The sequence below is a fragment of the Pongo abelii genome, chromosome 2, assembly GCF_028885655.2.
Source record: "Pongo abelii isolate AG06213 chromosome 2, NHGRI_mPonAbe1-v2.0_pri, whole genome shotgun sequence".
NCBI lineage: Eukaryota > Metazoa > Chordata > Mammalia > Primates > Hominidae > Pongo > Pongo abelii.
In genome coordinates, this window is record NC_085928.1 from 112,260,043 (window position 1) to 112,286,175 (window position 26,133).

At 45.9% G+C, this 26,133-nt stretch overlaps 1 protein-coding gene and 1 pseudogene across 13 annotated transcripts in view; both read right to left on the reverse strand.

Moving 5' to 3' along the window:
* Positions 1-3,312: 3,312 nt before the first annotated feature.
* Positions 3,313-26,133, reverse strand: part of TRAK1 (trafficking kinesin protein 1) — a 210,696-nt gene continuing 187,875 nt past the window's right edge. For 5 of the 13 annotated variants that reach the window (XM_063722118.1, XM_024244444.3, XM_063722119.1 and 2 more), the window contains 3 exons: positions 19,140-19,295; positions 9,470-9,572; positions 3,313-6,154 (listed from right to left, as the gene is read on the reverse strand). In XM_063722118.1, coding sequence (XP_063578188.1) covers positions 5,359-6,154; positions 9,470-9,572; positions 19,140-19,295 — 1,055 coding nt within the window. In that variant the 3' untranslated portion in view covers positions 3,313-5,358. Of the gene's footprint in view, positions 6,155-8,436; positions 8,587-9,469; positions 9,573-18,938; positions 19,296-26,133 lie in introns of those variants that run through there. The other 8 variants (XM_024244443.3, XM_024244439.3, XM_054552238.2 and 5 more) reach the window with 3 other exon arrangements.
* On the reverse strand, positions 7,132-7,257 carry LOC112132783 (U4 spliceosomal RNA; annotated as a pseudogene).

The following is a 26,133-nucleotide window of genomic DNA, read 5'->3' on the forward strand; positions in this document are numbered from 1 at the left end:
CCGTCTTTTGAGATGAACTCTTTTTGCTCCCACACCTTTTTATTATTTTTTAAGTTTATTCTTTACTTTTTCCGAAAACACTTCAAAGTGACTTGCAGACACCAAGCCCCTTTATCTTAATCCTTTAGCTCCTAGGAAATAGGACATGCTTTTACATATCCACAGTGCAATTATCAAACTCAGTAAATTTTATATTGATACAATTTTAAAAATACATGTTATGTGCACAATGTGCAGGTTAGTTACATATGTATACATGTGCCATGCTGGTGTGCTGCACCCATTAACTCGTCATTTAGCATTAGGTATATCTCCTAATGCTATCCCTCCCCCCTCCCCCCACCCCACAACAGTCCCCAGAGCCAACACTGTCTTTTATAGCATTTTTTCCCACTCCAGTATCCCATTCAGATCATGAATTGCATTCGTTGCCTTGTCTCTTTATTCTCCTTTAATCTGGAACAGTTCCTCAGTCTTTGTCATGAAACTGACAATTTTTAAAGGGATAGGTACATTGTTTTACAAAATAATAAATGTCCCTCAAAATGTCAACCACATGGTTCAGGTTTTGCATTTGTGGCAGGAACAGCACAGCATGATGTGTGTCCCTCCCAGTACATCTCATAACAGGTGATGTCTTATAGCAGTTTGTCCCATTTTGGGTAATGTTAAATTTTACGACTTGTTTAAAGTGGCGTACCACAGAGTTATCCACTGCAAAGATATTATCCCCCCTTTGTAAGTAATAAGCATTCTGTGGGAAGATACAATGGGTGTAAATATTCTGCTGCCTAACGAATTTTTACCCAGTGTTTTTAATATCCATTGTTGTCTGAATTAGTTAGTATTATGGTTTCAAAATGGTGGTTGTTCTTTTTTTTTTTTTGAAATGGAGTTTCGCTCTTGTTCTGGAGTGCAATGGCACGATCTCGGCTCACCGCAACCTCGGCCTCCCGGGTTCAAGCGATTCTCCTGCCTTAGCTTCCCGTGTAGCTGGGATTACAGGTATGCGCCACCGTGCCTGGCTAATTTTGTATTTTTAGTAGAGACGGGGTTTCTCCATGTTGGTCAGGCTGGTCTCGAACTCCCAACCTCAGGTGATCCGCCTGTCTCGGCCTCCCAAAGTGTTGGAATTACCGGCATGAGCCACCACACCCAGTGAAATGGTGGTTTTTCTAATTCTATTGTCCCTTCCGTATTTGTCATTCACCTTCCTTCTACTGTAAGGAAGGGCATAGAGGAATGCATTCTAGGATCCCCTTTCCATCCTTCCTCTGCTTGGAATGCGTTCCCCACTTGGCAAATCCTTGAAACCCAGATACAGGGTCACCTTACCTCAAAGCTTTCCCTGCCCTTGCTGGACAGTTAAACCCACCCACTCTCTCTCTCTCTTCCCTTCAATTAAGATGGGCTGCGGCTATCTGACCTTCTTAGAGCCCCTGAGACAAGGAGAGACTGGAAAGGGGAATTTGCCTCCCACAGCAGAACTCCCACCCAAACTCCACCTGGTCTAGTGCAGTGGGTCTCAAACTTTGGTGCACACCAGAATCACCTTGAGGGCTTGTTAAAACACAGATACCTGGGCCCTATACCTGGGATTCTAATGCACTATCAAAAAATCTTACTGGCTTAACAACAAAGTTTATTTCTCCATCAGGTTATATGTCAAATAGGTTGGCAGGAAGCTCTGGTCCACATACTTGGAGACTCAGGATGGAGGAGACTCCAGGACTTCAATACGTGACCTGAGGGTTTAACACACAGGAAGAGAGGAGCACAGAGTCATGCACGGATTTTTCTCTGCTTATTGCCCATTGGCCAGCCACTAATCATGTGACCTGCTCGACTGCAATGGCTGGGAAATGGGGATCTGATGAATCATTTGGTGAGCACCATAATTTCTGCTACCACCGCATTCCCTTGATCCTACCAGTCCACTGCCACACAAGGCCTTCTCTTAGTTCTTCGAACGCACCAAAGTGCTTTTCTGCCTCCGGGCCTTTACACCAGCTGCTCTCTCTGCGGAAATGCTCTTGAGCCGGATCTCACATGCTTCACTCAAGTGCCCCTCCCTGGAGTGGCTTTCTCTTACTGTCCAATCCAAAGCAGCCACCCACTCCTTCACACCACCCTGTTTTAATTCTCTGCACAGCCCTTGTTATTCTACACTTGGTGGTGTTCTCTCTAGATTGTACACTCCGTGACAGCAGAAACTGGCTCACTTGTTTGTCCCCAGTACTTACAATGCCTGGCACATGGTAGGTGCTCAAAATACATTTACTCAACTAATTAACTCTAAGGTGCATTACTGTCTTCATGTCACAAGTTTAAAAAAAAATTAAAAAATGGAGGACCTAAAGAGGGTAAGTGGCTTGCCCAAGGTCACACCACTGCCAAATGGTTAGCACCTGACTTAAAATCCATGATGCCACATCCTACCACAGTGTTTATTTGCATAATCTCACTGCTTTCAAATATTGAGGTGGCAGAATATTTATTTTTTTCTTTTGTTCTCACAATTCTCCATCTGGTGGACCTCCACTGTCCTTGGTTGTCTCTTAACACAACTCTATGGAAGGCAATCTGGCAATAACCATCTAGGAATTTATTTCACAGATGTACTCACATATGTGGACAATTGCATATATCTAAGGTTTTTTCATTACAGTACCATGATAGCAAAAGATTAGAATTAACCCAGTGACACCAGGCACAGTGGCTCACACCTGTAATCTCGGTGCTTTGGGAGGCTGAGGCAGGAGCATTGCTTGAGCCCAGGACTTCAAGAACAGCATGGGCAACATGGTGAGACCTCCACCTCTACAAAGAATACAAAATAAATAAAAATTAGCTGTGCATGGTGGCACACACCTGTGATCCCAGCTACTTGGGAGGCTGAGGCAGGAGGATTACTTGAGCCCAGGAGGTCAAGGCTGCAGTAAGCCATGTTCGTGCCACCATACTGCAGCCTGGGCAATGGAGTGAGATCCTGTCTCCAAAAAAAAAAAAAAAAAAACAATTATCCCAGTGACCATCTGTAAGGGATGGTTCATAAAGGTATGTATAATTCACAGCAGGTATATGCACACAGTGGAATAGTACACAGCCCTGAAAAGTGAGGGACATCTTCAGAGTCTGATTGGAAAGTTGTCTAAGGTATGATCTCATGTTGAAAGAAAGAAGGCATATAACAGTATGTGAAGTATATGCCTTTCATTTAATTTTGCAAAGAGCTAAACACTTTCAAGTCTTACATAAAGAGATCGTCTCCTTGATGAAAAGATAAAAACAAAATACAAATCAGAATACCAGTGTGGTTTCCATCATTTGAACTTATTTTATTGATACTCATTAGTGAATAAAATTGTGTTTATTTTTGATGCATTACAACACACTTTTTGGTAGTGGTTGCACAATGTTGACCGTTTATTTATTTACTATACTAAATATTGCAACCTCTGAACTGCCAATTTTTACATGGTATTTCTGGCAATGATGAGTGGCTTCTCTCTCTGAATACATAAAATGGTCCATTCAGTCCATGGTTTTCATATTCCTTTGTTATTCTATCTACTGCTTTAAAAGACATTCAAATAAAAAGATATAAGTTACTTGCAGTGAATGCACACATACAACGGCAAGGAGAGCTGAGAACATAATTAACCAATACTCTTGTATTCAGAGCATAAATAGTCCGAAACCGTGGGACTGAGGCTTGCTCCTTAGGGGCTTTCTCAAAGTATCCGTGGTGGATATAAGGTTACCCTCACTCAATGGAAGGACACATCTTCTGCTGCGGGGGAGGACACAGAATGACAGTTTCATTTATATGGGATGTTTTCCTTCCATAAATGTCTGGAACACGGTATCATGGGACACCATGGTGTACAGTGCAGCCCTCAAATTAGAATAAATAAGTCACATGGTTGGACTGGAATGCCACAGACACACTACGACTAGAACTGGAAGGAACAAGAATGTTTATTTAAAATAAGGCAGACATAAATAATAAATAAAAGTTTAAAACTTAATTGGCGACAGCAACAGGACCAGCCTCCCTTGTTGCATTCATGATTCTTTTCACAAGCACCTGGATCTTTTCCTAAGGATAAAAAGTGGCACAAGGAGACAAAAGGCTTTGGAGGGAAAGAAAATACCTTGTTGTGACCAAGTGCTGTTCTGAAACAAGAAGGCAAAACATGTGGGCATTGAATGGCTGCAATCAAAGACTGCACGGTGACAGCACCCTGGCCAGCCTCGGGTTTCAGAAAAAGCGCTGGAGCCAGCGGAATACCAAAGCCTTGTTTCCCCCTAGAACCAGTTTGGTATTATGCCTGGTTGTTGTTCTTCCCCTCTACGTTTGGTGTTGACACATTTCTTTAATAAGCTTTTTCCCTATCCTTTTTTCCTTTCAGTCCTATTGTTAACGGTGTCTTGGGTCCGGTCTTAAATCAATTTGGTTGTGACTCTGGGTCCCAGAAAAAAGCTGCTATCTCATTAGCGGCTTGGTGTGTTTGAAATTCATATCTGAACCACATAGAAAACATACACTACCAGTACCATTACTTCCCTGCATATATATGTAAAAAAAAAAGGAAAAATAAAACAAATCACACAGAACACAGAGGGGCTGCTGAACAACGCAGCACGAGTGTAAATACATTCTCTTTCGGGTCAGACATGTGGCCTGACAGCTGATTACAAAACACAGGATGACTTCAAGGAGAAGGCATGAAAACAAAAGGTCACACCTCAAAAAAGAAACGACTGTCCACTGAGGCAGAGCAGTGAAGGTCTTGAAGAAGCTGGGCCACCCATAAAAGAAAGAAAAGCCCTCCGATCAGGAAAGCCACGTCAGCTGCACGTGGCTGAGGATGGAGGCTCCTTACGCTCCTACAGGGTGGGCGAGGTGAGGTGTCCGATGACACCCAGATGTGTTATGACCCGTGCCGCATGACAGCTCGTGGTGTGCCAGCCACGGAATTCACTGGTTTCCTATCCATGGGATAAGAACACACTTGGGAGTTTCAGTGCTTCTCAAAAGGAAAGAAGAAAGGACCCCACCTTCCCCCAGGTTAGCACAGGTGACGTCCTCGTGAGAGTGATGACAGTGCAGGGGCACTTCCTGTGGGATCGGAAGAAAGAGCAGGGTGGACACGAGGTCTCCAAGTCCTATGTACACATTTTACAAAGTTTCCACACTTCCTCCATTAGGCACGAGGTTGATTTGTCTAGCTCAGGAGGGGGTGGACAGAGAAGGGCAGAGGGAGGGAGTGCACTGTGGGGGAAAGAGAGGGAGGTGGGAGCAAGAGAGGAGAACGTGGGTCTCCTCTAGGGCAACCGGCCCCCCTCCAGTCCTCACCGTAAGCTAGTTTGTTTGGAGAGCTTAGCACCCATCAAGATGCCCGAGGTGAGAGTCACAGGAGCTTTCATCTGCATGCTAGATCCCACCATGGTGGGGAAGCTGCGATTCCGCCGGATGCCACTATTGAGCTGCAGCCCACCGATGGCACTGGTGACAGTGGGGCATCCGAGGGGCAGGCCCTCAGGTACCAGGCCTCTGGGGACAAGGGCTGGTGCTGGCCCCGGAGGCCCACAGAGGAGAGATCCCTGCTCCTCAGTCAAGGTGGGGACATGGGCTCGCCCTGAGTTCACCACTTTGGCCACCCCAAACCTCCTGACTTTGTCCACGAGGTTGAGGTTGGAGACGGACACGTCGGTCTGGCTCTCGCTGCTGCGGACGTTCTTTTCTCTCACTTCCCTCAGGATGGAGCTGGCTGGCTTGGAAGCCAGGAAATTGTCGTAGGGAGGGCTCGTGCACTTGAACTCAAAGGAGGGTGGGGAGGATGTGGGTGTCTGCATAGGCGAGTTCGGCGGAGTAGAGGGGATCACAGCCATCTTGGGCGTGTAGGAGTGCAGGAGGGAGCCCCGGCCGGCCCTGTCCCAACTCTGGGGGTCGTACACGGCAGCAGAAATGCCCCGCTCCTTCAACAGCCACACAAGCCCCAGGGATGTGCTCATGGTGGTCGTAGACTCACGGGTGTTAGTGAAGGATTCAGCCAGGCTCAGTCTCCGTGGAGTGCATGGTGTGGCCACCGGCGTGGACTTCAAGTGGCTGGTGCTGCCACAAGCTGGAGTTGGGGCTGAGTTAAGGCTGAAAGAAGAGATGACAGGTTATTCACCAGAAATGCCCACAAGCTCCATAGAAAGGGTCAGTGGCCAGCTTCCTGCAGGGGGGGTAGGGACGACCCAGGACACGATGAGAGGGTTCCACCAGCTGAGGCCCCCAAAGGCTCTGTCCACATCTGCTCCTCCCTCTTACCCTTCAAGGGAAGCATGGTTTAAGTTAACAGGAAGCTGCACATGATCCCCTTTGCCCATCCCTGGTTGGTGGGTATAGTCGTCCCCTTTGCAGATGAAGAAATAGGCTCAGAGCTAAGGGTTTACTTGGTGTCACATCTGGCTGTTAAGTGGACAACCCAAGTTGAGGGACTCTAAATCTGTTAGAGAACGGGAAAGGAAGCCCTTTGGCAAAGAGGCATTCTTTCTCCACCAAATTTACCCAGATTCCAGTGTTCCTTCTTAGTACCTACTTCTCCCTGAAGCAAGACGTGAACCAGGACTCTAGGAGATGAGATACTCCTTATCTTAGGAAGGGTAAGGATGGCCACAGCGCATGGACTGAGGCCAGGCTGTGCCCATCCAGTGAGTTATGGCCGTGAGCTCCTGAATCCCGGGTGCACAGCCCTTTCCTCTGCACCATGCTGCCCTTAACCCTCTTTATATCCTTGCCCAAATCCATTCTAACCAGTGGAGTTAGAGGGTCGGGGGGAGACATGTCACATATGAAGAGATCAACATCAACGGCGCTACCCAGGGAAAGGCCCACTGAAATATGTGGGGCCTGAGTTACGGAAGGAAAGCAGAAAGATTTGTTCATTCACTCGTGTTGTGCTCACTAGGGACTCGCTAGGTTCCAGCAGTTGGGATCCAGTCGTGGAGTCCATTAGGACAGAAAAGTTTCCAGAAGGGCAGCAGAGGGAAATGCATTATTGTCTGCTTAAAAAGCAGGAAAGGTTCTGTTTGTTTTTTTATAATTGCAATTACTTTTGCACCAACCTAATAATTCAGTATCCCTAAAAACTGTCAAAAATTGCCAATGCCGCCTCTATCTCAAGTCGTCACGGCGGGGTATTGGGGGAAATTTTCAACTAGTAATAAACCTCATTGGCTATGATACTGCCACTGTGCAAAGCTTGGAAAGGTTCTCTTTTAACAGCTGCTACAGGGATCCAGGGAGGCCAAACAGGCATGGAAGCCCTATACTGCTTCTCAATGAGCAACCAAGGGGCAAAGATGCACAGCCCTCCTAACAGTCTCGTGGGACATGCCCTGGTGCCGGCTCCAGGATTTTGCTGGGGCTGCCAGTGTGCCTTGGAGCAGGTCAGCTGCGTGGTCCCCAGGAGCTGGGGATGGAGACTCGTCTCCCCAGTGTGGCAGAAGGAAGTCCATGTACTCTGAGAAAGGCACCAAAGGAGGGAATGGGAAGGAAAAGGGCCCATTCTGGAGCAGGTCTTTGCAATGACCAGAGAAGGGGCCCCCTCCCTCGTGGGGAACACGAGGTTCAAAGCAACGTACAAGCTAGGGGAACCAACTGGCCCCACACTCAGGTGACCTCAGCCCTGGGAGGTCAGCACGGGGTGGGGATCCCAGAACAGGCCCATCTCACACAAGCTCAGGGGTGGGGATGCTGGTGGGCTGGGGGACTCAGAAAAGCAGCATTAGAAACCACAACAAATTCCTAAAGTTAAACGTGGATTTTTTCAAAAGGCATGTGTGGAGTTTTACAAATGTTGATGTACCCTCAGTAAAGGGCAAAAAAGCTCTAGACTTAAAATCATGTTGATGTGGCCATCCCTAGGGAGATTTTGTTTCCATTTTGTTTGTTTCAATTGATTTGTTTCCATTTTATTTCAAGCAGCCTTTCTTTCAAACTCAGGCCAAAAAAAAAAAGAGCCTTCTCTTGCTACTGACTTCCCAGGCTTCGTTCGGCCCTGACACAGCCACATGAAAACCCGTGTTTGGTTTGAGTCCTATGGCTACAGTCAGGAGTGCCATCTAGTTACCCAGGGCACCAGCCTCTCATAAGGAGAAGCTTGGTTCCATGGTTTTGAAAATAATCTCTTCCCAACATAAAGCCACAGGATGAGGAAGTCAAGTTCTCCAGGGGCAGGGAGACGGAGGAGACAAAGCTAATATTTATGATCCCCGTCTGGTGAGAACTCAGGGTTAGACCTTTATTAGTGCTGGCACTCGGCTTGACTGGGGGTGTTTAGCTGGATTAGGGGCATCGACCATCAAGGCCGAGTTAGCCAGGCACAACCACAGAGACACATCCAAGCCTAAGTCCCCGGGTTAGTGGCGGCCACGCGTGCACACACAGCTCCTTCCACAGGGCCCTGCCAGGGCAGGCACTGCTGGCGGTGTGCTCACCCCCTGCCTCGCCCGTGGGCTCAGACTCTCTGCCCTATATCTCCTCTCAGCTCAACAGGGCATATGGCTGCTTCGTCGTCCTCCTCACATGACCTGCGGAGAATTATCATAGTTTAAGGTGCTCCCTGGCTGACTGCTCCCGCCCCTTCTGCTTTACCTTCCAGCAACCCAGCATCTTACACCACAGAGGAAACAGCTGAGGGGGTCGCTCTACTCTGTTAGGGGAGAGCATTTTCTCTTTTGCTGGCAGCAGTGAAAGGCCTGAAATCAGGCCAAACAGACCAACTCACACCAGACAAGTCCTCCCCATAGATGGTGCTCCAGAGAGAAATGGACCATGCTGGGCACATGGCTCAGTCCTGGAGTCTTCTCATTTTGGTCATTACAGTTTGGCTGTGCTGCATGGTTCCTGGGCCCTATTCCAGAGGCACAAGGGGTTCCACAGGGCTCAGTAACTCCATCCATAAATAAAAGAACTCTGTGCTCTACTGACAAACTTGGGGGCAAAAAAATCCAACAGACTTTAGCCATAGGGCCTGGGTAGTGTCAACTTCGGCTGGTTAAGGAGAGGCCTAAGAATCCATTCCCAACTAAATGGCCAACTAAAAGGGCAACTAAAGGTGGGTCCAGGTCTCTTTATTTGAGCCAGATCCAAATAAATAATAGCCTCAACTCAAAAGGAAAGATGGGCTTGAACCCAGGAGGTGGAGGTTGCAGTGAGCCGAGATCACGCCACTGCATCCAGCCTGGGCAACAGAGCAAAACTCTGCCTCAAAAAAAAAAACACAAAAAACAACAACAAAAGGAAGCATGGGACCCAGAAGAAGTGCCTGCAAATGCTGAGATGCTTACACTGGCTTGAGTTGGTTTTTCTATGAGCCTCTCGACTTGGCTTTCCTCAACATTAAGCCTTGCAGGGAAGGGAGTGCCCTGACTTCACCCCACCCCTGCCCACCCCAAAGCCAGGGTCCCTTACCTTGGTGTGACCCGAGTGAGCTCATCTGAAGGATGCAGGATGCGACAGGTGGTGAAGGTGAAGGTGGAGTTGGTCTGAGACATGCACTTCCCAGGATGGTGTGCTAAATTGGGAGGAACAAAACATATTCCTTGCATCCAAGTACAACCACAATAAAAATTAAAATCCAGCATGTCACTCAACAGATGCAAGAAGTGATGAGCTACCTTGTTAACTGGATCTGGGCGAGGAAGGTGAAACGCAAATGTTCTGGATTGAAGGCGAGTCCTCAAAAATAACCACAATTTTGAGCACTGGTCTGCAGAGCACCAAATTCCAGCTTCCGACCCAATCCAGACAAGGTTTCTCATCAGTATTCTTGGGCCAGTAGTGGATCCAGTCTGGGGGTGGGAGGCGAGGGGGGTGGGGTAATGGGCCTTTGTGGGATAAATTTGGTTTCCCTCCTCAGGTCAGAACCTGCTGTCTTCTTTTGCTGCTTTACATTTCTTTGCATTGGCAACAGCTACCAAAGCTCTGCTCAGAGGAAGGGGAGAGGTACAGGCGGGGAGAGGCACTCGACACCTGCAAACAGGGCAAGGCTCACAGCTCCCTTTCTGCTTACACAAAAAGGGGCTTGGGGATGCTGGCTCCACTACTGTCTATTTGTGATTGTTATGGTGGGAGATGGGGACTTCAGCTGCCTCAGCAACAACGTGGCAAGAGTTCCAGAGATCAGGGCTCTCTAGGGTCCTGAGCTCCAGGATCAGGTCTGGTCTGACACACAGCAGTGTGAGCAATACAGGTCCCCCTACCCCCTAGCTGCTAGCTGCTTTCTTGACATCTCTAAGATGTCTGATTTCTAATGAAAATGGGATGGCAACAAGTTGTTCTCAATTTACTTCCTTTTAATGCTCTAACAAGTTATTGCTGAGGCGGCTGAAGACTATGGCCTGGAGCAAAGTAAATCATGGAAGTGTTAGGACCATGCATGAGAAAGCTGGCAAAGGAACAAGGAACAGAGTCTATGGGAGACATCATGATTGCAGAGGTCATTCTCATTCATAACTCAAGCATCAGGAAAAATAATAATAATAAAATAAGAAAAAAAGATGCCCCAAATAGCATGCACGATGAAGTGCCGGGATGATTCTCCCACCCAACCCCACCCCACCCTCTGCCCCTGTAGCAGCTCAGCCCCCAGAGACCTCCTGGGAGAAAACTGATTCAGATATCAGAGGCCATGAAGATTCAAAAGGCTGTGAACTAGAATCTTCTAGCTCCTTATGGTATATTTTTTCTTGGATTTGACAAAAAGGAAAACAATGGAATTGGTTGCTGCCCCAAACCTACAGGTCCACACAGTTGACTATGTCTTAAAAGAAAACCAGGAACCCAATGACACAAACAAAAAAAAAATGCTGGAGACACAAATTAAAGGCAGGCAGGACAAATCCAGAGTACAAAAGTGTTGGTGACTAGAGGAACAAGGCAAGATGGTTTGCCCTGATTTTTAAGGTCTGACTCGGTCGGGTCTGTGTGTCAAAGCAGGCTCCCATGGCACCTGACGTGACGGCCAGCACCACGGCCACAGGACAAAACTCTCAGCCATGGGGAGCTCAAGGCAAAGCAGGAGGGAGGGAAAAAAAAAACACATGAAAATAGCCTTTATGAATCTTTCTCGATCAGTGAATATAATGGCTCAGGAACTCCAATAAGTAAGAAACTGCCACAAGCAAAACAAAAATGGAGTAAGCTATGAAGAGAAGGCAACCAAACAATCACGATTCTCTTCCTGCAATAAGGTCTAGAAACAAAAATAACAAAAAGCCTGGGAAGAGCATCCCAAATAACAGGCATGAGGGGTTATTTGGGAAGGAGGAGAGGGGGAAAGCAGTAAATAGAAATAAGACAACACAGTTGAAAGAGAGAGAACATTTAAAAGAAATCAAACAAGGGAAGGCTGGATTTAAAATCAGAAGCATACCCCCATTTAAACACATGGCCAGAATATCAAATCAAAAGGTCGCAAATGTTCACTTCCTCCTCCACCCTCTTACATATTGGATCTTCAGTTGCAATAGGGAGTGTAAGATGGACATTTTAGAGACATAGTTGCATCAGCAGAAGCAAACCCATCTTATACAAATGGGTTTTGGGGATAGGAAAAGGCTGCTAAAAATTCGCAAGTCACCATTCCCCAGAAGCAATGAATAGCCGTAGAAGACCAAGGAAGATCAACAAGTTTCCAAAGTGCTAATAAAGCCAGAGATTTGGCCCTTCCAAAATACCACCAGGACGCCTGGACCCGTGGGCTCTCCGCATGTCACCACTGACTGCCAGGATGCTGCTGCACCTCCCTTCCTTGAGACACAACAGAGAGACAGTGAGTCACCCAAGACTGGGATCATCAGAGGCTCCTCATGCTTGCTACAGAGAAGCAACGGGCTGATTCCTAAAGCCCTGGGTGCAGGAAGAGAGCAAGTTCTAAAAAAAAAAAAAAAAAAAAAAAAAAGAGAGAGAAACATAAAACATCCTTCTTGGCAGGAAATAGGGGGGTTGGGTGAGGGCTCACTGTGAAGTCACCAAGCCCATGCCACGCACCAAAGCCCCCTTCTTTATCTAAACAGAAAGTTCTTTGCAGAAGATGGTATTATGTGTTCATCCCATGCTGCTCATTTGGGGGCTCAAAGGATAGAGTTTCTTGGATTTAAGGTTTTAATTCCCTATTTAAATTCTTATTCTTTCTCTCAACCTGAGTGGAGGGCTTCCTAGTGTTTTGAAGAGACAGGCACATGTTAAATGGGTTAGAGTATTAACAACGACAAATATTTTCATCATTTGATTTAGGAATGAATTGGGATTTACCAATAAAAACCCCTAATTCTTTTTTAATTGTTCTTCCTCCCCCAGATTCTGACACTGGTACAAAATGTGATACGCTTTAAACTTAATTAATCCTTGATTATTATTCAAGATCTCCTGTGTTGATGAACTGCCCGTAGCTGTCATGCAGATGTTTTCTTCTTAAAACACACCACATGCAAGCACACATCCTTCAGCTAGCTACAGGTGGACACATCAGAGGACTTTGCGATAGTGAGAGCCACTCTTACTTTCACTCTTACAGAGTGAGAGCTCACCTGCTCTCTCTGGTTGGACTCTGGTGAGCCTTCTGCCTGGAGTAGGTATGCTTGGTAAGTGGCACTGAGTGCCCATGCTCCTCGGGGGCCCATGATGCCTGGGACTGACTGGAAAACTGGGTGTTTGGGATCCTTCTGCTGCAGCCAGTGAGGAGGGAGCCCTGACACGGCCCCCACTCCCTGGATGCCCCTCAGACTGCACTATATAGAGCAGGGTGGCTGCTGCTCTGTGGACTGCTCGGGCCGCCCAGGGAAGATAGGTAGGAAGCCCACTGCTTCCCATGGCCCAGTGCTTTCACAATGAGGAGAAGGGGGCACAGAAGAGGCTGGGACACTCCGGTGGGGCCCAGAGGTTCCACAGGGATTTGCAGGATGATTGGAACTCTGCCCGTCTGGCCGCCCATAATACAATTTGTACACACCTGCTCATGTATTTCCTTCCCTTCTAATGGTGCTTTCCTTCCCCCATCCCTGGGAAGTGCTGGGAACGACAGAAGCTTTCTTCTCTCTAAAGGCCATCATAGAACCTAGTCCTTAAAAGAACCCTCACATGAGCCCAGAGACACTGGAAAATGCAACCGTACTTGGCATGTTGCTATGGGGAAACTGAGGGTGCAATATACACCCAGACACAGCTGCTTCCGAGGAAGCCTCTGAGAACGGAGAAACACTGGCTATGCCACACACACCCAAGCTATTTTAAAAACTCACATAAATAACTTCTATAAATGTAAATTTACAAAAGCATCTCAAAATCTTGGAAAAGGGACTCCACCTTTGTGATGCACTGAGGGCCTTCCATGTTCTTTTTGCCACTCTTGGGAAGTGGCCGACTTGTGTAAAATAAACCCTATGACCCTGACCTTTCTTTCCTTTTCTTAACTTGAGCATGTAGTGGGATGCTGCTGTCACATGACTTGGATCTGCTTTGCAAGTTCTACAAACTCCTCAACCAGTACACACACACACACACACACACACCCCAACAGTGGCACCCACAGGCCAGCCCGTTCTATCCAAGTAAAAACAAATCTATTGAAAATAAAAGCCATTGTCCATCCAGCTTAAGGGTGTGTCTTGGACTATCCCCTAGGAATATCAGTATATTTTAGTTTAATGCCCAGCTTCTAATGACTTTGTTGCCTTTTGCTTGAGGGGTGGAAAGGGAAGAGGAAGATGTGTCTTTGCCTGTCAGCTGCATGAGAAACAGTTCCCTTTCCATTAAACAGATAGGGAAGAAGCAATGCTTTATCTCTTCCTAAAAGACTAAAATATCAGGGCATGGAAGATGCTCTAAAGACTTTCCTGTCTCTTCATTATGTAACTCTGCCCATGATATTTTCAGGGGGAAAAAAAGTTCTGTGATGAGTTCATGTGGGAAAAGCTGCATAAATAGTTTGCCCTACAAGTCATCATTAATACAAGTACTATGTTAGGGATTCATGTGGCTTTAACAAGTGTTTTCTCTGGAGGTGAGGAGTGAGGGAATCAAGAGCAGTTTCAGATGCAGCAGTGCAGCTTTCTTGTTTTAAAAAATACAAAAGTGATTTTAAACTGTAATATGTTGTACAAGATAACACTTTTAAAGGCCTTAGTTCTGGGCTTCACAGAGGCTCGGTATTTATTTTTTTCTCTGCTTAAGCATTTCTTCAACAGAGCCCTCGACTGCCCCTGCAGCTCCGTAGAGATCCCTGAGCTCCTCGGTGATCAGACATCTGGCCAGCAGGAACCTGGGAGGTTTCTATCACAGAGATTTCGAACCACACATCACAAGATCTTTTTCTGGTTTCTGCACAACTTATTTTTGGTTTCTGCAAAATTAAAAGTCGACTCTTCTTCCCACTACACCAAGTTGCCTACCCTGTTTCATCTGAAAAGTATGTGATTTAAGAGATAAACAATTTCACAGTATTGAGCAGAGAGGGTCAGAAATTCTCTCAAGTGCCCCTGGGGTATCTTCTAGAGAGAGGGGGATTTTTAGAATGCTGTTAAAATGTCCAAAGGGCAAATGCAGAAATCCCTTTGTAGTCTTCAGACACCAACAAAGCTGGACCCTATACCCTCTGTCCTCTTGTCCTTCCTTCTGTGGCAGACACCAACAGGTGAAGGGAACTGGCCTGGCTGAGCTGCATCAAGACCTTTCCCCACTAGTGCGTTCAAGGCCAGCACAAGAGAGCACTTCACCTGTGCTTCACTAGGCAGTGTGGTTGCACAGGTCCTCCTCTCAACACCAGCTGCTCCCTCAAGGGCCCTCCACATCAGAAGGGTGTCAGGTTCAGACACCTCCTCAGCAATCCATGTGCCTCTAGGAGCACCAGAGGGCCCTCTGTAGTGTTCAGAGGTGAGGATACCAGAGAGAAAATGCTCAACAAGTGGGTTTTGTTCTGGACATTTTAAGCAGGGTTGACTCTATGCTGTTTGTTTTGAAGGAGTCAATTCTTTCATTCTTCATTCATTTTTCCACTTGCAGGTGGCAGTTGGCCTGTTTTACTCTGCCTTAATATATATTCTGACGGAAGAGCACAGGGCTTTCCTTAGCATCTCCTAATACAGGTGGGTGTGAGCCAACTATCCACTCTGTCCATAACAACCAAACTCCCTCATAACTGCCACAAAACCAGGCTGAATTGAAGTGTTCCCAACAGCGTGGAAACTCACATCAACTCTCTCAGTGTAGACAACGGGAAGGAACTTGCCTGCACCCAAGGGTCTGTGAATCGAGCATACCAGACTTTTCCTTCCAGACCCATCGAGCCCCCCAAACCAACTTCTCACAAGCCTGTCTGAACCCCAGTTCTGTGGTCTGTGGTGTACTGAAGGGGGGACAGGATACGAGCTGGCTCAGCTTTGCTCTAGCTGCCCCTCCCGGGCAAAGCTGCGGGAACACCCGGCTGTCCTGACTCCGCCTGGCTCCTTCCCACCACAAGCCCTTCTCTGCCCTTTCCTCACTCAGTCACTGCTCCTAACCTTGGGCCTATGTATCAAACAAGGAGGCAACAAAAGAAGCTGATTCTTAGCTTTTGCCTTGGTGGCCCAGTTGCTGGAGATTTAGGGAATTTTTCAAGGGCAATTTTAGCCAAGTGTGTTTTTTGTCTTCCACTCTGACTTTAAGATCTCAGCTCCAGGCCAGGTGTGGTGGCTCACACCAGGAATCCCAGCACTTTGGGAGGCTGAGGCGGGCAGATCACTTGAAGCCAGGAATTCGAGACCAGCCTGCTTAACAGGGTGAAAACCCGTCTCTACAAAAATACAAAACATTAGCTGGAAGTGGTGACGTGTGCCTATAGTCCCAGCTACTTGGGAGGCAGAGGCAGGAAAAGCACTTGAACCTGGGAGGTGGAAGTTGCAGTGAGCCGAGACTGCACCACTGCACTCCAGCCTAGGCAACAGAGCAAGACTCCATCTCAAAAAAAAAAAAAAAAAAAGATCTCAGCTCCAATTGGGACATGTTTCTACCGCAGGGCCACTGCCAGGTAAGATGTCAAGATGCCATGATTCGTGTAAGTTTTTGAGGATATCTTCCCTCAATATGAACCAGTCTTGATGCGTAAAAGCATTAAAATAAACTGACTGTCAATTTTCTCTATCCATGTGGCTTTAATCCCACTTCTTTCTCACCTTTAAGGATCAAAGCATTCAAGATAATTCAACTGAACTGCCCATCCACTAGCCAACTACCGATTTAACTGTGTGACTTTAACTCTCAATCCTTTGCCACATGCAGGCTCTTCCCCATACAAATGCCTAAAATACAGAGCACTGACAGAAAAAGATGATAACTAGTTCTGATAAAGTATACTTTCTATATACATTAAAACATAAAACATCACTGAAATAAAGTAAAACTATAATCTAAAACTTTTTAACAATCCATTTTAATCATCTAAATTATTTACAATACAATAACATGGATTCATCCTTTTTAAGACATGGGATTGTAATAATCAACAAGTGAATGATGCTTCAAATAATACATTTAAATACATTAATCAAATTTTTTCAGTGCTTAAAACTTTTTCTACATGGGACAGCAGGCTCTGGACAAAAGTGCCTAGCATACAAGTCTTCCCAATTTCCTTCTATCATACCAGCTGCACATAAAAAGGTTCATCACCTTCTGTCTCCAAAGCGTCTCCCTACTGAGTGTTCCCAGGCAGACAATAGCTCCTGGGTTAGCGCTGTTTGGCAACAGAAAAGCCCAAGCGTAGAGGACGGATTAAAAGGCAGGGACCAGACCACCATGGATACAAATCCCAAGACAGAGGATGCCCCATGCCTTCTTCATGAAACTTATCTGCCTGCCTGTGTCTCCATGATTGCAGGCATAGAGCTACTTGGGACCTCCAGGATGACTTACTTAGTGATAATGCCTTTTACATTCTAAGAATCAAAATGGTCCTGTAATTCCCAATAGAGAAAATAGAGCCAATTCACTGTTCTCCCCTCTCCCCTCTGAAGCCAGTTTTTAAAGATGAGCCTTACCCAGAACATAAGCCCAAAGAACTCTCATCTAAATGATCAGACCCTTCCTAAATTACCTTTGGCAACCTAGGTAATTCTTTTTTATTACACACCTCCAACCTGACCCTTTCTACAGTTTCAACTATAAATGTTCATCCCCCTCCTCAAATAACGTTGCTAGGATGAATTTACCACAGGTTTGAGTACAGAGGGAACAAGAAAAACTCAGTGTTTATTTTAAGGAGAGTGGTCACGATGTCAGTCCTCATAATTGGTCCCTTCTCTCTCTCTATCTCCAAGATAAGTTCTTTGTTGACTTAATAAGCTTTAGTCCTTCTGTACAACTTCTAGAAGATGCACTTAATGGTGCTTCTTTGCACTTCCAGAACTCACCTTCTATTCTACCTGTAAGGCTGTAGGGGAGCATCCCAATCGACATGAGGCCTACCCCTTTAGCCACGAAAATCAGCCAGGCATCATGTTTCTACACCACCGCCTGCCTTCCTGACAGACACTGGTGCTGATGACTAAAATGGTACAGTACCACAGCTGGTTTCCCTTTTTCGAGTGTGTAGATACGAAATAAAAAACATTTTCATTCCCTCACAAGCTTAATCTAGTAATATAACTGCTTAAAAAAAATCAAACCATAAATAAACCTATGTACTAAACAAATCACATGACTTGATGACTTCCCTAAAATTAATGTCAAGGAAAAAAGGAAAAGTTGATCCCAAGTAAAATCCCTTGACCACAGCTGTCTGAAATTAGCCAGGGGAATGGGAGATACCACCAAGAACGTCAGCTCTTTCCTGCCCTGTATTTCAAGGGGAGTGTTGTGGCCTTCACAAATGAAAATTATGAATCACAAAGATGAACGTCCTCACTCCAAACCTGGTGAATCCTCAGGAATGTCATGAGGATGACAACACAGGGTTAATTCATTTTTTCTCAGTCTCTCCCCTGACTCCACAAAAGCTTTGTCTTCCCAACACAAGAGGCTGGGAGGTCCAGTCTAGACACAGCATGCTGTTGGGGTAAACAGTAATCATGTGATCCCATGATTCCCAGAGCTCTGAGCACAAAGCTTTTCATCCCAGTGGCAACTGGGATGTGGGTAATTCTGTAAACTCAGGGCCACGTCTTTAATGCTTGGGGACAGTGGGTGGAGTCAGCCAGAGCTCTTTTCCAGCTTCATCTAGGGTCTTCTCTCTGGAAAAGCTTAGTGACGTTCTCCAAAGGTTTATTTGGTTAAGGAGCATTGCTAAAACACTTTTTAAAAATCTACTTTGAACACATGTGTAAGCTGAAAAGAAAATGACATATATATCTCCATTGAAGTTGGAAAAGTGAAAAGGCTGACGAAGTGTCTGAAATCCTGAACCTTTCCTGGTTCTATTTTAATACAGCATACAGGTAACAGATGATCTCATTTACCTTCTGAATGACCCAGCACTCAATTTCCCTAAAACTGCTCAGCTCCACTTGGAAATCACCAGGGGACTTGAGAATCTTCCCCTCAGACTCAGGGAGACTCCCAGACCAGGAAGAAGGGCACTGATGTTTTCAGGGACCCAAAAGCCCACTTTTTTTTTTTTTTTTTTTTTTTTAGCAGCCTTTCCTGCTCCCACTTTAAGATCCCTGCTGGGCCATGCACCTCCAAGATGGGCAGGGGAGCTACACCCATTGTTACAAATAGGAGGCATCAGACTCTGTATTTAAAAACAGAACTGTGCAATGAGAATGCTTTAATCATCACCCACACAGACGAGCAGAAGCTACAGACAGAGAACCACTACGGATGGTGCCTGGAACAGAGGTGAGAATGGCCCAAAACTCTGCCTCCGGGAAAGGTGCCAAGTTTACAGGACTTATCGTGGTGCCCTCACCAGACCCCTCCTCCTCCTCCTCCTCCTCCTCCTCCTCCGTGGCCGCTGGCGGCTCCTGCATCTCCTCTGGGGAAGCCTGAGGCCGGCTCGGGTAACTTCTGCTGCCTGAGACAGTCACACGTGCTCGGGACCTCTCACCTGAGGTCTCTGGGTGCTGAACTGGCGTGGAGGTAGCTAGGCGCGGGAGAGAAATGTGGTCACCTGTGTCATCTTCTTCAAAGTCGTTAAGGCAGTACACTTCGTCCAGGTCAACATCCAGCGTCCGGAAGCCCTTGGTGACCACACCGGGCCGGGGGTCCAGGATGCCCCCAAGGTGAGGTTGGGCCAACTGCTGCCAGTGGTGAAGGGTGGCAGAACCTTGCGGGAGAAAGGGAAGGGAAGAAGGGGGACAAGGAGAAGAGAGGGTTAGGATGGAAGTGCAAGACAATGGCTGTTTACCACCCTCAAAGTGCTTAGCGTGAACCCCAGCAGGGTCTGGGCCTCCAGGTGGACTGCAGCGGGAACTTCAGTGGAGCCACCCTAGCCCTTCCTGCCATGAAACAGAAGCCAAACCCTACCATGCTCAGAAGGAATAGCAAGTTAATAAATCAACCATTTTTTTTTTTTAAAGTAAAATCCACACCATAGTACGTGCAAAAGAGGTTTGGGGCGAGGTCTTTATTTTAATCAACCGATGTCAATCCCAGAACTCAACACCTTCTCATTTTACAAAATGGAAGGGGGAAAATGGCAAGATAAGCACAAAAGGGGGGCCACCATGTACGGATTCTATGCCAAATACACACTCCTGGGAACAGGGAAGACATAAGCTCAGGCAAAATAAGATCATGTCAAACCAAGCCCAGGACCCACAGCAAGAGAAAAGCAAAAAGAAATTAAAGCAGCACACAGAGACATGTGGCAGATGTGACCATCACCTCCTTTACTTAGATTTTCTGTATTTTGCCAGCAACTTTGAGAGGCTGCCGGGTTAGGGAGAAGGAATCGGGTTAAAGAGGTGTGATTTAAGAACACAGTAAGTCCACAGAGAAGTCTAAAGCAGGGGAGCCCATCTTCTCAATGACACCAAACCCCAGGACTCAGATGACGTCATGCAAAGTCTGTAATAACATCGGAGTGTGTCCCTGAAGACCTCAAGGTGTCATAAGTGTTCTACAAAGAGAAGTGTTCCTAGGCCAAGCATGCTCAGGAAACTTGAGTTAAGTGTTTTTACTGAGGGGCATCACAGAACCTTTAGTATGCTACAGTGTTCTTGCCAACTTACTTGACAGAGCAACCCGTTTTACCCTTGGAACACTTATTAACGCCTCACATGACACCATGCTAGTGCATGGCCCGTGAGGCTGGCAGGGCTAGCCCCATTCTACAGATTAAGAAGGCACCCAAATGTGCATGACCACACAAATAAATATTCCATGTTCAAAGGAGAGACTTCTGAAGAGGTTCTCAGGCACCGGAAGGCAGGAGCCTTCCTGCACAAATGGATGCTCAGACAGTCACCACTGGTTTACCAAGGGTATACTTTCTGGGTAGGCAAGAAGCCCTCCAGGATACCAGGCTGCCCTGGGGAGCGAAGAAAAGGGAGTCAAGGATGCCAGGAGCTGGCAGCTCAGGAAGTCAAGACAAAAGAGAAGGGAACACAGGCAGGCCGAGGTGTGAGGCGGTGGGGTGAGGGGGAGGACCCATGGTGTGCACAGAGTCTGCCATTTCCAAACACTCCTTGGAAATAACTTCTCATGTGTCGATCTCAGCCAGGGAGGCTTGAAAGGGATTTATAAATGAACAATTTCAAATCCACTTAAAAGGAAAAAAAAGGTGCACACTGCCAATACATGTTTAAAGAGTTCCCAGACACCCACATCAAGGCCTATCCCAGTTTCAAGGGTTCATGGGTACAATAGCAACATAATTAATCTGGATCTATTAAATATAAATAGAAAATACTCTAAATTCAAGAAAAAAAGAAATAGGAAAGAATGACTATAATGAAAGAGGGTATCACATATCCGTTCTCTCACTAGGTGCTAAGATGCATCTAGAGCGGTGTTCTCAACTAGGGACAATTTTGCGCCCCGTACCCCACCCCGCCAGGGACATTTGGTAATGTCTGGAGACACGTTTGGTTGTCACAGCTGTGGAGGAACGGCATCTGGTGCTAATGGCATCTAGGGGGTAAAAGCCAGAGATGCTGCCAAACATCCCACAATGTACAGGACAGCCCCCACAACAAAGAACAAACTGGTCCCAAATGTCAACAGGGCTGGGATTGAGAAGCCTTGCTCTAGAGCTGTGGTTCTTAACTCTCAGATGTTTCGAGAATCTGAAGGAAGCTGTGGACCCACTTCCTAAAGGAAGCGCGCATGCTAGCAACACCATGCAAACAAGGCCGGGGCTTCACAGACCTGCGGAGACCAGTTCATGGGCTCCCGAGTCCCAGATGCCACAGCATCACTGTGATTTTTTAAATTAAGCTTCCCTATATTGAGGCAGGCCTGCATCGCAGTTTGTTTTACATGTATTATATCAACTCACTCCTCGAAACCATCCTAGGAACTAAGTATGATTATACACTTTACAGATAGGGGAATGGTGGCTGCCTGAAGTTAGATAACTTTCCAAAGCCACTTAATGAGTAGTGGCATAGCCGGGGTTCAGAACTAAAGACTAAGTTTTCACACTGCCCACCCATCAAAACCCACAGGTCTGAGAACAAGAAGGACATCAGTGTCCCAGCTGCACAAATGGTCAGCAGCAGAATTTCCAGATGGGTGTCCAGGGCCTGCCAGGAGATATTCCTGCTGATAGAAGTTCTCTGCTGTCCCTGGGGACTCCCATTCACACTACCTAATGGGCCCCAGTACAAATGCTCACTGGCTGTGCAGGCACATTCCTGATAACAAAACAGCACCACGAGAAGTCTTAAAGTAGCCACTGTACTGCCATGTTCAGTTTGGGACTGTACACTGGAGTCTGAGAAGGATGATGAGAAAACCCCAGGTACAATATGGCCACGTCACCTCTACTTTTGGAAGGGAAAAGGGGGGTATGCCAATAGACTCTGGGAAGTGAAGAACCCTGGTAAGGAAATGCCAAACCTCCTCATCCTTCTGAAGGGGGTCTGAGATGTTTACAATTCACTGGGAAAGAACCCAGGGAGGCTGGAGGTCTGGGCCCTGACAAGAGTCTCATAGGCCTTTCTTCTCCAAATGTTCAACAGGCTGCCCCATCACTCCCTCTCCTCACCCGCTCCCAAGGATGGGCTGAAGAGAGAGAAATGAGGCTACAAAGGGTCTGCTGTTTGGAGTTAAGGAGGCCACAGAAATGCATGGAGTTATTTGCATTCTCTGACACTCCACAGCCAAGGAAATTTAGTAAAATTACAACTAAAACATTATGTGAAAAGACGCATCATGCTCAGATTTTTATCCCATGCCTTGGGCATCCTTTACTCATGTAAGAACAGCCAACTTTTACTGGGCTTTTACTAAGCGCCAGGCACTTTTCTGAGGTCTACACTTATAATTCACTTAATCTTCACGTTATCCCTGCTGTCTGCATTCTGCAGATGAGGAAACTTGAGTACGGGAAGGGAAAGTAACTTGCTAGAGGCTGCATAGCTGGCAAGTGGCTTGACTGATCTGGGACTGAAACCAAGGCTGGCTCCAGTGTCCATTCTCTTAACTCTCAGCAGTGAGAGGCCTTACACATGAGAGCCTCCGAAACCTAGTCAATAACACACCTGAATGGCTTTCTAGATTCCCATGTGGGTGCTTTCTCAAACCTGACTGTGCTATTTCAGTTATGTCATGCTGTGGGGCTCATGGACTATCTCCACTCCCGGCTGGTTCCAAAGTCCCAGCGGGGTTTGCCAAGCCCATCAACTGGGCAGGACACCTCATGCTTCACCTCCCTGCTGCTGCCTAAACCATCATGTGGGAATTCTACCAATCTCCTGGCTGCCTGGAGTGAAGGTATAAGAATTAAAAAATAAATACGAACTGCATCTTATTCAGAGCCCAAGTTACCTCTTTCTTTCCATTTCTCCAGCTCATCCCCCAGCCTGGCTTCCTTTATTTGCCAAACACTGTAATATGAGCTACCTCCCATTACCAACTCAAGACCTGCTCACTCCTCCCACCCACATTAAAACCAGGCAGGAATTAGGCAAACAGGGCAAGGAAAGAGAGGAAACTTCATGTTCCTGGTTGGCCCCAAGATAAAGTTCTATGGGAAAAGGGCATGGACAGTGGGGAAAACATAACCACGGTCATTGTGTCTTTCCCCCTCTGCTTTCCTTCCATACCCGAGTGTTCCAGCTAAAACATTTTCGTCATCAAAGGAGAGGAAACCCCCAAATCCACTGATGTCAGAGGAGCATCAGGGCTTAGACACTAGAATGAAACCTGCTGGATAATGTACAGCTTTGAAGTGTATCCTTTCCCTTATTTACATATTATTTATTTGGAAATGCTACCTTGGTTATGATTAAGCAGAAAGGAAGTGCAAATTACAGGAAAAAAATACTGCCCGCCTTGGTCTTTTTAACACAGATATCTTTCTAGTTTGAATGGTTTGTTTGTTCTTCGCCTGCTTAAAACTGGTAAGGTGAGATGAAGAGACAAGAGAGTGCTAGCACTCTCAAACACTTAGCTTTTTGGCTTTCACAATAAGCAGATGGCAAGATTAATTAAACAGGTAAAGGAACCAGATGGAAAACACTGATTGGCTATCTGCTATGATCTCAGCCAACAGTCTCTAGGGACCTCACCCCAGTTACATTTACCTGGGCTGCTGGTGATTATGGGAATCTTATTAGCTTCTCAGTGGGCCAACAGAAAAAGATAATTTAAGAACATGACCCTAGTGCTGGTCCAGATCTCAACACTAGTAACTCAGCCCTACAGACCTGGATTGGAGCAAGCTTGAGAAGCCAACATTTTAATAAGCACCTATTAGATGCCAGGTACAATATAAAATACTTCACATTTACTCCTCACCACAATCTGGTTTGATGGCTATCAGCCTATTTCACAACCACAACTAAACAGCAAACAGGGCTCAAAAAGTGGGGTGATTTATCTAATGTCACAGTCAGAGCTGTACTGAACCTAGCCCAGGCTAACTTCTGTGTCAGCATCCCATCTTATCATATTAAACATGGTAACACAAAAAATAACTGTGGCAGGGAGGGAAAAAAGAAAATACTGGTTGTAACAGCTAAGAAGTCTGAGCCAGGTGTGGTGACTCATGCCTGTAATCCTAACACTTTGGGAGGCTGAGGTGGAAGGGTAACTTGAGGGCAATGGTTCAAGACCAGCCTGGGCAACATAGTAAGACCCTGTCTCTACAAATAAATAAATTAGCCAGGTGTGGTGGTACACTCCTGTAGTCCTAGCTACTTGGGAAGCTGAGGTAGGAGGATTGCTTGAGCCCAGGAATTCAAGCTTATAGTGAGCTATGATCACACTACTGTACTGCAGCCTGGGTGACACAGTGAGATCCTGTTTCAAAAACCAAATACATAAATAAACAGCTAAGAAGTCAGAGAACCACAAAATGGAGCCAAAAGAATCTGTATCATGAGTTTGTGTTATAGGCCACTGTGATAAGACAAATAACTTTTTAATTGTATTGTTTTAGCCTCCTGGGTAGCAGAGCACTATAGATGAAATTCACCTTGCTAATCTAACAGGATTTCCTATTAACCTATTAACTAATCACAAAAATACTGCCAAGTCACAAAATTAAAAGAAATAAAGATGAACTGGCTAAAACATGTGCTTTGAAAATAAATTCAAAAACATATTCTTAGATGATCTAATGAAACACAGAGTCAAATATAGAAAGCAGACAAGACAGAGATGATAAATTCCAATGATCTTTGAGTGACAAAGGAGAAAAAAGAAAAGTAAGGCAGAAAGTAAAACTGCAGAAATGAAAGATTTTATTGAAGAACAGACACAGTGTGGATCAGAAAACAATCACCAAGCTTACAGCCAAATAAACAATTAAAAAAGAGTAAGCCATACCTTTTCTGAACTCTAAGAAAGACCCCAATTATACAATTTTAAAATAATAATAAAAACAAACTAGCCCGCCCTTTTCCTTTGGAGACCGCGGAATCCAGTCATATCTTGGGTCTTTAAACAAGCACAACCTTACCTTATAGCATGCAGTCTCACAGGGGCAATATGCTCCCAAGAAGCAAAAACAGGTTCTTTGAGGTAAACATAATTGGATTCTTTTTAATTTTAATACCACAGATGTATTGCTTATGTATTGTTTATGTATACTGTATATGGATATACATATAGTACATAAACAATATATATGTGGTATTAAAATGTCTTTGGGGGGTGATTAGGAAAAAACGTCTAAGAAGGCTCCTTAGAGGGGACAACAATTTTTTTAAAAGTTGGGCAAGTTCTGCCTTACAGAAGTTCTGATTTGGCTCTGCATCATAAGTGTAACACAGAGTTTTAAAACACTTTCTCAAACTTATATGGCTTTCCAAACTAAAGGAGAAAAAAACGAAAAATATAAACACTTGGTGGCTCTCGGCAGGATAGCAGTAGGTAGAGGGAAAACATTTTATAAGTGCCTAAATCAAAAAAAAAAAAAAAAAAAGAGGCGGGAGGGCAAGAGGGAGAGAGGGAAGGAGGAAGTTTTTCCCATGAGTTTAATCATCTGAGATGCCCCTGATACTAACACATGAACTGACCCTGAAAAAGAGTGGCTTACGGAGGTACAAAACTCACTTGTCTCCACAGCCACCCCTTCCTGGGCTCCAAATTGTAGACTCTAGGAGCCAAGCTCAGAACATACTGCATCTGCCAAAAGCCACAACCTTGCTATATGAAGTTCAAATCAGAACACATAAGCCCACAAATCACATTCAGGTGGTTATGGGGGAAAAAAAATCCCCATTTAAGAGAGTTTGCTTGGAACCTCTCCCTGACACCAAAACTGTGGAAAAGCTAAAGCATTAATTCTCTGCATTCCTCACACCCACAGGCAAAACCTAATTAATTTTTTAATCTGTTGGCAGTGCCTCTACCACCACAAAAGCTTTTTATTTCTAAGGTTCTAAAGGCAAAGGAAAGAACTAGAAGACCACAGTGCACATAATTGTCTCTCCTTGGTGAGTTTGGTGGCTAATGTGTGCACTGTCACACCTGCCAGCCAGAGGGGAGGG